This window comes from Hemiscyllium ocellatum, chromosome 3 (genome assembly GCF_020745735.1).
Source record: "Hemiscyllium ocellatum isolate sHemOce1 chromosome 3, sHemOce1.pat.X.cur, whole genome shotgun sequence".
NCBI lineage: Eukaryota > Metazoa > Chordata > Chondrichthyes > Orectolobiformes > Hemiscylliidae > Hemiscyllium > Hemiscyllium ocellatum.
In genome coordinates, this window is record NC_083403.1 from 31,622,702 (window position 1) to 31,634,224 (window position 11,523).

The 11,523-nt window shown below is 40.2% G+C and overlaps 1 protein-coding gene across 1 annotated transcript in view; it reads left to right on the plus strand.

The window, feature by feature from the left end:
* Positions 1 to 8,464, plus strand: part of sec63 (SEC63 homolog, protein translocation regulator) — a 110,777-nt gene extending 102,313 nt beyond the window's left edge. Inside the window, exons 18-21 of the mRNA XM_060856506.1 lie at positions 2,403 to 2,504; positions 3,350 to 3,448; positions 4,426 to 4,530; positions 7,584 to 8,464. Of these exons, the coding sequence (XP_060712489.1) occupies positions 2,403 to 2,504; positions 3,350 to 3,448; positions 4,426 to 4,530; positions 7,584 to 7,721 (444 nt within the window). The 3' untranslated portion in view covers positions 7,722 to 8,464. The remainder of the gene's footprint in view (positions 1 to 2,402; positions 2,505 to 3,349; positions 3,449 to 4,425; positions 4,531 to 7,583) is intronic.
* The last annotated feature ends 3,059 nt before the right edge of the window (positions 8,465 to 11,523 follow it).

The window sequence follows — 11,523 nt, forward strand, 5'->3', positions numbered from 1 at the left end:
ACTGCTCTTAAAGAAACAAATGAATTGGTTTGAAGCTAGTGTAATTTTTTAACTTGGTTTATTTTGGTCTCCCTCAAAACTCTTCTAAAATGATACCTATTACTTGTGCTAATTGTCTGTGGGACACACATTGTATAGTTTTAAATTAATTATTAGATTGTGAAAACAAAATTTCCTACCTTATCTTTAATAATTCAAATTAACAACTGCAAAATATAGATTACTAAAAGCAGCAGCATTTGAAAGTGTAAACTTGCCTGCAACTAGATAGTTGTTTGATTTGGATTAGCAAGATTATACCTACAATCTGTTTCTAATTTATATTGGCTCTGAGTTCTAAGCAGCTGGTTTTGAGACCTGCTTTTCTCTGCCATCTGTATTAAAGTCCTTTTTCTTTTGCTTTATGCCAACATTTACTTCAAAAGGAAAACATTGTAACTTCAAAAGTTTTGCAGGAGATAATCAGCAGCTCTGACCTCACTATATGCTAGTCTCATTTGTGATCATTCAGAAAGGTTGATTTTGGGAATGTTAATTTTTCCATTTGGACTGATGGACTGACAGTTAACCAGAGTTGAGATGTTATTTAGGGAGTAAACCTTTATTTTATCTGAGTTCCAGTGGAAATTAATGCAATATATAACATTAATGACAAAGGTAATTGGGCTCCACCAAACCACCCAACAAGACAAGTCTAAAATTCTAATTGTATATTTTTAAAGGCCTTTTAACATCTGAAGTGGCTTTTCACATGTATTTAAAATCTTGAAACAGCTTTTCATTGCTGTGCCTGTGCAAAGGTAAGTCATTTCCTGGGAGTTTCCTGTTACATCCTTCAAGTCTAAATCGTGGCAGGGAAACCGTTGTGTATATCCACTATCTGTAGCAGCCGGGAAAGTATCTTCCATTGAGAGAGGAAGGACCTCAGTGCAGCTTTCTTTGTGGAAAGGAGAAAATGAGGACTGCAGATGCTGGAAATCAGTTAGAAAATGTGCTGCTGGAAAAGCACAGCAGATCAGGCAGCATCCGAGGACCAGGAGAGTCGACATTTCGGGTATAAGCCCTTCACCAGGAGAGTGGGGGAAAGCCCAAGGGTTTGAATGGCTAATGGCTGAAATGTTGACTGTCCTGCTCCTCTGCTGTCTGACCTGTGTTTTTCCAGCACCGCACTCTTCGACTTGTGGAACAAATTGTATAGATGCTTCAAGTAATTTAACACAAGTGAGATTGGGATTTAATGAGACAGGTATTGAGATAAGCTTCAAATAGGGTATGTTGGCTGGAATTAAATTTCTTATTCTATAGTTTTATTATACAGTGCTTATTAGAATGTCCTGATGGCTCAGTTGGTAAAGCCAACCAGAATAATCTCCATTTTGATTTTTGGATCTTGTAGAAAAATAATAGAATATAGTTCTCTGAATACCTGGTTGGACCAGGGGAATCAAATAGAGTTGGTTTGTTGGACTTTGTGTTATTGGATTCAGATGACAAAATGATGAGGGACAACTCTGGTGTTACCTGAGGCTGAAAATCCCATCATCACTTGCAGTCCAGATTTCAGCAAGATGGTAGAAAGAATTAGAAATGTCACAAACAGTGATAGATGTTTGGAATTCTCTTCAACAAATGAGAGTGGATGCTGGATCAGTTTTTAATTTTAAATCTGATTTAGATAAATTTTTGTGAAGCAAAAATATTAAGGGATATGGGCCAAAGGTGGGTGTATGGAGTAAAGCCACAGATTAGCCTTGAGCTCATTGAATGGTGGAACATGCTCGAGGGGCTGAATGGCCTACTATTCCTATGTTTCTTGCCTTCCTTCCCAGTAAGGAGGACATTGTTTTTGGAGATGAGAAAATTTGTCAAAAAACAACTCACCTGCATATATAGTTTTTGTGATGGTTAGTGCCCAACCTCTGCCACGTCACATCCTTCTGCAAACCTCCCTAGTCTGTTACACCTAGACCTTTTTGTAGTTAAGCATCCCATGGCATTTCACAGGAACAGTCTAGTAACAAAATATGACAATAAGCCATATAATGGGTTATTTGGTCAAACGTCCAAAAATCTGGTCAAAGAGGCTGGTCTTAACAGATTCTCTGTGAAGAGGCAACTGAAGACATGGTCTCCAGTCCTGGAATGTTTAAAATCTTGGATGCAGAAGAGGACAGAATTGGGGATGCACAGATACGGAGATTTGGGGCTGGAGGCAATTGCAGGGTTTGTGAAGAGCAAGCCCATGGAGGGATTTCTAAGCGATTCTGAGAATTGTATAATCTGTTGGGAAGCTTGGAGATCTAATTAAAAGACTAATTGGAATAATCAGACTAGTGTATAAAATTCTGTGTTGTGTGTAAAAAAAAGAAGTGATTTTTAATGTATCATTCCTTTTCAAATAGGAATGGGAAGCACTACAGCAAAGTATCCAAAGAAGAGAGCGGGCCCTACTTGAAACCAAATCAAAGATTACCCACCCAGTTCATACCCTATACTTTCCTGAGGTTTGTACAAAATCTCATTTGAAACCTTGATTATCTGTATTTTAAGTATAATGTTAGATTGTTGAGATTCATCGCTGTGATCTGGCTGTACTATTTGAATTCATATACTGAATGCATTGAGTGGAGGTTCTCTGTCTTCATACCACTATCCACCTGCACAATACATTCCTAAGTTCGATGGTTTATGTGCGCATGTCCAGTGCATGTGGGCAACTTTATTTTAGCTTTAATGAAGTAGTTGAAAGATCCATGAAGTGAAGTAGTGAATGCTGGAGGAGAGTGGAATAAGGAAAGTATAAGAAGCTGCCCCAAACGTTTTGGTAGGAAGCAAAATAGCAAGACAATCAAAATTGACCATTTACATTTGTGATATCTTTAATTGTGCTTTTAGGTTGCAGAAGAAAGCCTTTCTGCCAATCGAGGCTGTGCCTATTGAAAAATAATAAGTCCTATTTCCCCATTCTGTCCCTGTAACTCTACAAAGCTCCTTCCCTCAATGCCCATTCAGTTTTGAAATAATATATTCTGTTTCCAATAGCCTCATCTACCAGACCATTTTCATTGGTTGTGCAAAAAGAAACTTATTCTTCCCTCTCTGTTCTATCTCTCTCGCCTGAAGCTTAAATCTCTGTCCGCTGATCTTCGTACCGTCAGTGAATGGGATGAATGTTTCTTTGTCTACCTTATTTAAACCTGTTACAAATCGCATGCTTCTTACCAAATTAGTCCTCGATTTTGTATTCTTCAAGGTGAGCGTTGGCCTTTCTGACATTACAAACTTGAGGTACTGTGGCTCTTTGCCTCCTAGGAATTGGTGTTTTACAATAAACCTTTTTTTGTGACAGGAAAAACAAGAGTGGTGGTGGCTTTACATTGCAGACAGGAAAGAACATACATTAATATCAATGCCATACCATGTATGTACTCTTCAAGAAGAGGAGGAGGTAAACAGTTTAATTTCTTCAAAACATGGACAATGCTGGACACTTAATGTATAAAGTTAAATTATGTCAGCCTCCGTAGTTTTCATAAAGTAATAGTAATGCCAGATTTATGAAGGTTGGTGTTCATTATGCTATTGTAGAGTTTTTTCTTAGTGTGCATCTCAGCATAAATTCGATAGATGTAGCATTTAGGGTGCAGCAGGTGTCTCATTACATGGATGACTTTTAACTTAAAACATTTTTCTGTTTTTACCTGTTATAATTTCAATACATCAGAAGAGCATGGAGCTTTGAGGATTAGGAGGGGATGGTCAGAGCATTGGAGATTAAAGTGCTCTGTTTAAACAGCCTGAAATTTTGGTTTTATTTTTAACCTTTACTCAAATGCAAAAGCCTGCTTCCTGAAAAATACTTAATTTTTAATAAAATTTTGAGGTTGTTTATATCTACCCAGTGAATTTCTCTTATTTATTGAGCTGATGCTTTTTTAACATCCTGTAAAGTGTTAATTGGTTTCATTAAAATTAAAATCCACAGGCCAGTCAATTAATTGCATTGTGTTTAAATATTGTGATTACTTAATATACCTCCTGGTTTGGCTACTAACTATGAAAGTTGTCTAATCTCCATAAGACATAGGAGCAGAAGTTAGGCCATTCACCCCATCGAGTCTGCTCCGCCATTCAATCATGGTTGATAAGTTTCTCAACCCCATTCTCACGCTTTCTCCTCATAACTCTTGATCCCCTTGACTATCAAGAACCTATCTTTCTCAGTCCTAAATACACTCAATGAGCTGGCCTCCACAGCCTTGTGTGGCAATGAATTCCATAGATTCACCACTCTTGCTGAAGTAGTTTCTCCCCCTCTCTGGTAATATGGAATACTAGATATGGTAATTGGGTCCTAAAAAGACATTTTTATTGCATCTAATTATTCTTTAGAGTTTATTTAAACTTGTCTCATTTTTCTCCCAGATTGAGTTGAAATTCTCTGCACCGTATAAACCTGGCAATTATCAGTATTCTGTGATCCTGAGGTCTGATTCTTACATGGGTTTAGATCTAATCAGGCCATTAAAGGTAAAAGAAAAGCGTTATTATGTTCTTGCCTTTCTGTGGCAATATGATTGTTCTCCAGTAGACAATTTACAAAGGAACCTAGATTATCCAAACGAGATGGGTGGGCACCATTTCATTCGGATAATTGATTATTTGGTTAATTGATTCAATGCCTCTCCTCTGTAACTCAGGGTTTTCTGAAGTTTCCTTTTTCTTCACTCTGCCTTCCTTGCTCCCTCTCTCTGCCTCAGGGTTTGTTTCTGAGCAAACACACGTTTGTGTGCAAGGGACCTGCAGCATTGCTGAAGCCAGCCCCCCTGAAATCAGTTCAATGGGATTGACACAGCGAGCTATGTCTGCTCACCGTTCAGGAGAGTAGGCAGCAGCACACCGCACGCGAGTACCACCCCCCCCCCCCCCCCCCCCCCCCCCCCCCCCCCCCCCCCCCCCCCCAAAATCCACCCTCCCAACCCTGTCCATTCCCCTGCCTTCTACCTGCGCCCCCAGCTGATGTGCACCACCACCACCACAATCTGCCCCTGCACCCCCACCTCTGGGGCAGCCAGACTGGACACTAACAGCAAGACTGCTGCTGCCTTTGTGGGGCGAGTCTCAAAATAACATGCGCACAGATACATGCATGCAGACAGACACAGACACGCGCACACAGTTTGACAAGTTCCACCTCTGCCCTGTACAGGACAATGTTGGAGAGGGAATCTGGGGAAGGGGGTGGTATAGGGTACATCCCTGTTTAGAACTCCAGGGAGAGAGAGGGTGGGAGGTCAGTCGTTTGGAGATGGTGCCTGGACTCCCATCAATGTTCCCTGCAGCATTTCATTAAGCTGAGGTCATTTTTAATCATTGTAAACAAAAGACGCGATCAGTGTTGAAACATCTCTTTGATGTAATGTTTCTATTGGAACCTTCAGATCATCTTCGGATAATTGATATTTGGATAATCAACGTTCCTCTGTAATTTGATTTCCAGCAACTGTTCTACATAGTTCATGAACTGCCCTGGAATTGAACAGTTGTAGGATGAAATGCACTTTTATCGTCCAGGTTTTGCTATCTCTAATTTCCTATTGTAATGTTAATTTCAGTGTGTTTGCTGTGCAGGCCACTTTCATTTTTGGCCTAATGCTCGACAAAATGTAAGTTTAAAATGAGCGTGGATTGTGATAGGTTTACTGCAGAGGTTGCATGTAATATAAAATCAGTTTTGGTTTTGTTTTTGTTATGCTGTAGGCACATGGCTCTCATGAGACATATAGTGAAATAATTATTTTCTTCCAACACAACTACTGGCTGCAAAAACTTTTTTTAAATAGCAACTTCCTATCTGATATGTTTCACAGATATCAGACTGTAGCAGTCAGTCAACACATTTGTCTCCTCATATTTGCATCTTTGAACAAGTGAACTTACCTCTATTTGGTTCAAAATTTCCACTTATCACAGCCTGAGGCTTTGCACCTGAAAGACATCAGGGTAGTTGAGCAATTGATTGTATGACTACCTGCATCTACGGAAATGGTCCAGTTCTTACCTACAGGCCATGACCACACCATCTGATGACTCTGGTTAACTGTATCCCTGGAGGTTTGGTCAGCAGAGAGGATGCCATTTTTTATATTCATTAGACAGGCATCCCAGGAATTTATTACCCATCATAATTGCATTGACATGGTGGTGCAGAGCTATTGAACCACTGCAGCCACCCGTGTAGATACATACATTGCTGGGAAGTTTTAGAATTTTGAACCAGTCACAGTGAAGGAAGATATGTTTTCAAGTCAGAATGGTGTGTGACTTGGAGGAGAATTTGGTGATCCCATGCATCTGCTGCTCCTATACCTCTATATGGTGGAGGTTGTGGGTTTGGAAGATGCTGTTTAAACAACTTTTGAGTTCCTGCAGTCACCCTTTTAGATGGTACGCACTGTTGATACTGTGTTGGATGTAGATTAGATTAGACTTACAGTGTGGAAACAGGCCCTTCGGCCCAACAAGTCCACACCGACCCGCCGAAGCGCAACCCACCCATACCCCTACATTTACCCCTTACCTAACACTACGGGCAATTTAGCATGGCCAATTCACCTGTCCTGCACATCTTTGGACTGTGGGAGGAAACCGGAGCACCCGGAGGAAACCCACGCAGACACGGGGAGAACGTGCAAACTCCACACAGTCAGTCGCCTGAGGCGGGAATTGAACCCAGGTCCCTGGCGCTGTGAGGCAGCAGTGCTAACCACTGTGCCACCGTGCTGAAAGTTGAAGATATCAAATAGGGTGTCAATTTAAAAAAAGTGTTTTGTCCTGGATGGACTTGTTGGACTTGCATCCCTTCAGACAAGTCACAAGTCTGAATGGATGCTGGTCCAATCCTGAATTGTGCCTTATAGGTGTTGGATAAGATCCAGAGATTCTGAAGATGATTTATTCTCTGCAGAATTGAAGCCTTTGACCTAGTCTTGTAGCCACAGTATTGTATTGTTGCTGCACTTGTTTCTGATCAATGGTAGTCATGTGTTGCGGCTTTACTGGCTTTATCTTATTTTTAAGGATGCCTTGTGCTGCTGTTGACATGTCCCATTATGCATGTCATTGAACCATGGTTGTCTCCTGCCTTGGTGGTGGTAGGTGGTGTGCTATGCCATGAGGTTGTAGTTGAATTCAGTTGTGCTGTTGATGGCCTAAAGCATCTCATGGTCACCTGGAGTATTGAAATCTTTCCTCAAAGTTGGAAAGTGAAGTATTCCATTTGAATTTCAGCTGGAATTTGTACTTATAGCTTGCTGAAAAATATTTTCTAAATTAAAAGTTAGCCTGGTACCATTTAACGTAGAAAGGTGAAGGAGTTCAGAACAACAATATCATTGAGGAATGCAAAAGTGAAAATCTTCAAATGGATTGAGGACTTAACGCCTTGAATATATGAAACCATACTTAAAAGTTGATTATTTCTTAAACATTGTTCATCCTTAGAGAATGCTACTTATTATTTGAAGTGCTTTGTATTATTCATTGAATTTTTCCTGTATGATTTTGTTCATTTTTCTATTTAGTTTGAAGTCCAAGAGGCAAAGCAAATACCAGAAACTCATCCACAGTGGGATATTCCAGAGACGGAAGAGGAGGAGGAGGATCAGGAAGACAGTGAGGGAATTGAGGACAGTGAAGAAGAGGAAGAAGATAATGATTAAAGCTATTGATAGACTACTTTTCAAAAACGCCACAGTGGAAGAAGTGTTGTACACAGTTCCAACAACTGCTATTCTGATTAACTTAACCATGTACAAGAAATAAAATGGGGGAAGAAAGGGAACATGGTAACTGTCAGTATCATTTCAGCAATTGGCTGTGTAGTTTTTGAAAATGTGACTGTGACATGTACTCTAAAGCACAGGGGTTCAGTTGTCTGACACAACGACATGCCACCTTTTATGAGAGTGCCCTTAATGTCGCTTAAACCATGTGGGAAAGGGGGGAGTTATCGGTTTCAGAATCATTTGTTTTATTTTCCATTTCTTCCCTCCACAAATTATGAAAAGATTATTCACTACAGAGAAAATGCACCACAGAGCTGAACTGTATCCTGAAATGAACTAATGCCTCCAGAGATGCATTGGGACCATGTTTTGAAGTTTTATTCAGTGTTTAACTACAGGGTCAGGATAAACAGATGGATGATTGAACTTATTGCAATAGTTAACAGATCTAAGGAGTTTGAACTTAGTTAATATGAATTAGCAAGAACTTTCTAATCAATAATATACAAACTACCATTTAATTCATTGACTGGCCGGATTGGAGGAAAACAAAATCTGTTGTATACATTTCTGCTACTTTTGTTTACATGAAATTATAAATGGGAAATATATCTGTCTATATTCTTTGTATTTAAAATAGTTGCAAATAAAATGGCAAACGTTTTTAAAATGTAAAATGTTATTTTGTAGTTTTGTCCAGCAGCGAAGGATCTGCAGTGATGAGCTATTGCAGACAGATGAACCGTATAACATCCAGATGTACAGACAGGACTAATAAAACCAAGGGACTGCCATGCCAATAAAACTGAAATAATATCAGTCACAGTTTTGTTTCCTGTGCATTTTGCCTACAGTTTTCAAGATGTTTTGTATGCATATTTATTGATCCTGATCAACTTCATTTTGAAGATTTGTACTAATTGACCATGAGTTCCAAGCTGTAAGCTGTTGCCTTTTTATTAAATCAACCATTTTGGTGAGGAGGGATATAGTAATGATGAGACATGGTGTATCTGAGTATCACATTATTCCTGTTACAATATCCTCAAGTTTAGACCATTTCTAGTCTTTCTAATAATGTATTTAGATTACTTACGGTGTGGAAACAGGCCCTTTGGCCCAACAAGTCCACACCGACCCGCCGAAGCGCAACCCCTTACCTAACACTAGGGGCAATTTAGCATGGCCAATTCACCTGACCCGCACATCTTTGTGACTGTGGGAGGAAACCGGAGCACCCGGAGGAAACCCACGCAGACACGGGGAGAACGTGCAAACTCCACACAGTCAGTCGCCTGAGGCGGGAATTGAACCCAGGTCCCTGGCGCTGTGAGGCAGCAGTGCTAACCACTGTGCCACCGTGCTGCCCAAATGGATGATATCTTGGAAGGGTCTCCGCACATGCAACACTGAAAGAAGGTAAGAACACATAGGATGAAGGGTAATTTGGATGTTGGATCCAAAATTGGCTTAGTGGTAGGAGACAATTTCTTCACTATCAAGTCTATATTGCCTTTCTCCATCCCTTCTGCCAAAATGCACCATCTCGCACATCGATATTGAATCTCATCTGCCACTTGTTTGCCCATTCTCATGATCTATGTCCTGTTTTAGGCCACTGTCAAATTTGGTAGCATTGGCAAATTTTGAAAAATTACTCCATGTTCCAAGACCCAAGGCGTCATGTCTCTGAGCAGCTGCAGAGCATCCTAAAGGAGGAGTATGGCAAAGCAGAAATCATAATAGAGATGGTACACAATACAGGTAGAATGAGTGATGAGATCTTGGATCAGGAATCTCTGGATTGAGATAAGTAAATTAATGAGTGGGACCTCAAAGGTAGTAAACTCTGGATTAGATCCAGTGCCATGTGCTATTGAGTACATAAATAGGAGAATAGTGAAGATGAATGCATTGTTCTAACATTGGTGTAAGAGGGGGGCTTTTTGATTCCTGGATTACTAGGGCCATTTCTGGGGAAGGTATGACCAGTACAAGCAGGATGGTCTGCAGTGTAGGAAATGGTACCTGCATTGTTTGGGGTGGGTTTGCTAGGGCTGGTGGGAGGAATTTAGTTCATCAGGGAGGGAACACTAAAGATACAACATAGTTTAGTAAAGGAACCAGGCAAAGGGAGTTCAGCCAATTTGACTTTCAAGGGAGTAAGCGGAGGCTAGATGGCCTTTAATGTTAGAAGTATTATAGGTAAGAGGAGTTTAGGAGTAGATTGACATGTGGAATTGTGATGTCATTGCAGATGTGGTTGACAGAGGGAAGAACTGGCAACTCAGTATTTGGGCATACATTGTCTTCAGGCAGGACAGGGAACATTGTAAAAGAGGATGTAGTATTATTAATTAAGGAGTCAGAATGGATGAGATCTTGGAAGGGTCTCCGCACATGCAACACTGAAAGAAGGTAAGAACACATAGGATGAAGGGTAATTTGGATGTTGGATCCAAAATTGGCTTAGTGGTAGGAGACAGAGGATGTTAGTAGATGGCTATTTGTGTGACTGGAGCCCAGTGTGCAATGGTGTAACAGAGATCTGTGCTTGGTCCATTCTTGTTTGTGATTTATGTACAAACAATACAGAAGAAAATTTTGAGTATTTCAGGATAATAATAAGTTTGCACTTTAGAAGAAGGAACAAGGGTGTACTTAATGAATGGCTGGTCACTGCAGTTCAGAGGAACACAGCGATGTAGGGATGCTTGACCTCAGATCCCTGAAGATGGCAGGACGGATCAATAGGGTCGCCAGGAATGTCTACATGTCGCTCGTTTTATCAGTCGTGCCACAGAGAGGTCATGGAGCTATACAGAACTTTGTTTTGGCCACAGCTGGAGTAATGTGTGCAATTCTGGTCACCACATTGGAGGAAGGATATGATTGTACTGGAATAGGTGTGGATGAGATTTGCCCAGGATATTCTTTGGGATGGAGTAGTTTAGTTACAGAGAGAGGCTGGATAGCTTGGGTTGTTTTCTTTAGCGCTGAGAAGGGTGAGAGGGGTCCTGATTGACGGATATGGACAGAATAAATAGAAAGCTGTTCAACATCAAGAAGGCATAATTTTAAAGTGAAAGGCAGGAGGTTCAGCAAGGATTTGAGGAAAAAAAAGCTTTTCCACCCCAAGCATAGTGGGAATCTGTGTAAGTGAATAATCTCAATCTTTAAAAGTACTTGGATGAACACTCAATATATGTAGCATTCAAAGCTGTAGGTGGGAAAGTGGGACTTGGGTAAATTTAGAGGAGTATTTGTATGGAATCAATGAATAGAGGGGCCTCTTCTATACCAAATGCTTATAGATTATAAGAAAATGTTGGTTTTAACACTATCTTGGGGAGCAGTGCTGTCTATCACCCTCAGTCTGGAAAAAGGTCATTGACCACGCTCCCCTGTTTTCTGTTCCTAAGCAATTTTTAAAATTTACTTTTTTAGTTATCTCAATTTTTTCATTAAACCTTTGTAGGCTATCTTTATCAAATGTTTCTTTAAAAACCAAATAGACAACATCCACATTATTTCTTTCGTCAACTTCATTATTTTATCAACAAAATGGATTGGGGTAGCATGATCAGCCTTTTGTGCTGGTTTTCCTTAAGTCATATTTTTGCATGGTTAAGGATTCCAAAAGTGTATGCAAAATCTTGTTATACTAATTTTTTTTTGCAGTCTTGGTTCCCTGTTCACATTTCTTCTTGATGAATTTTATTTGGGCTACTTTTCC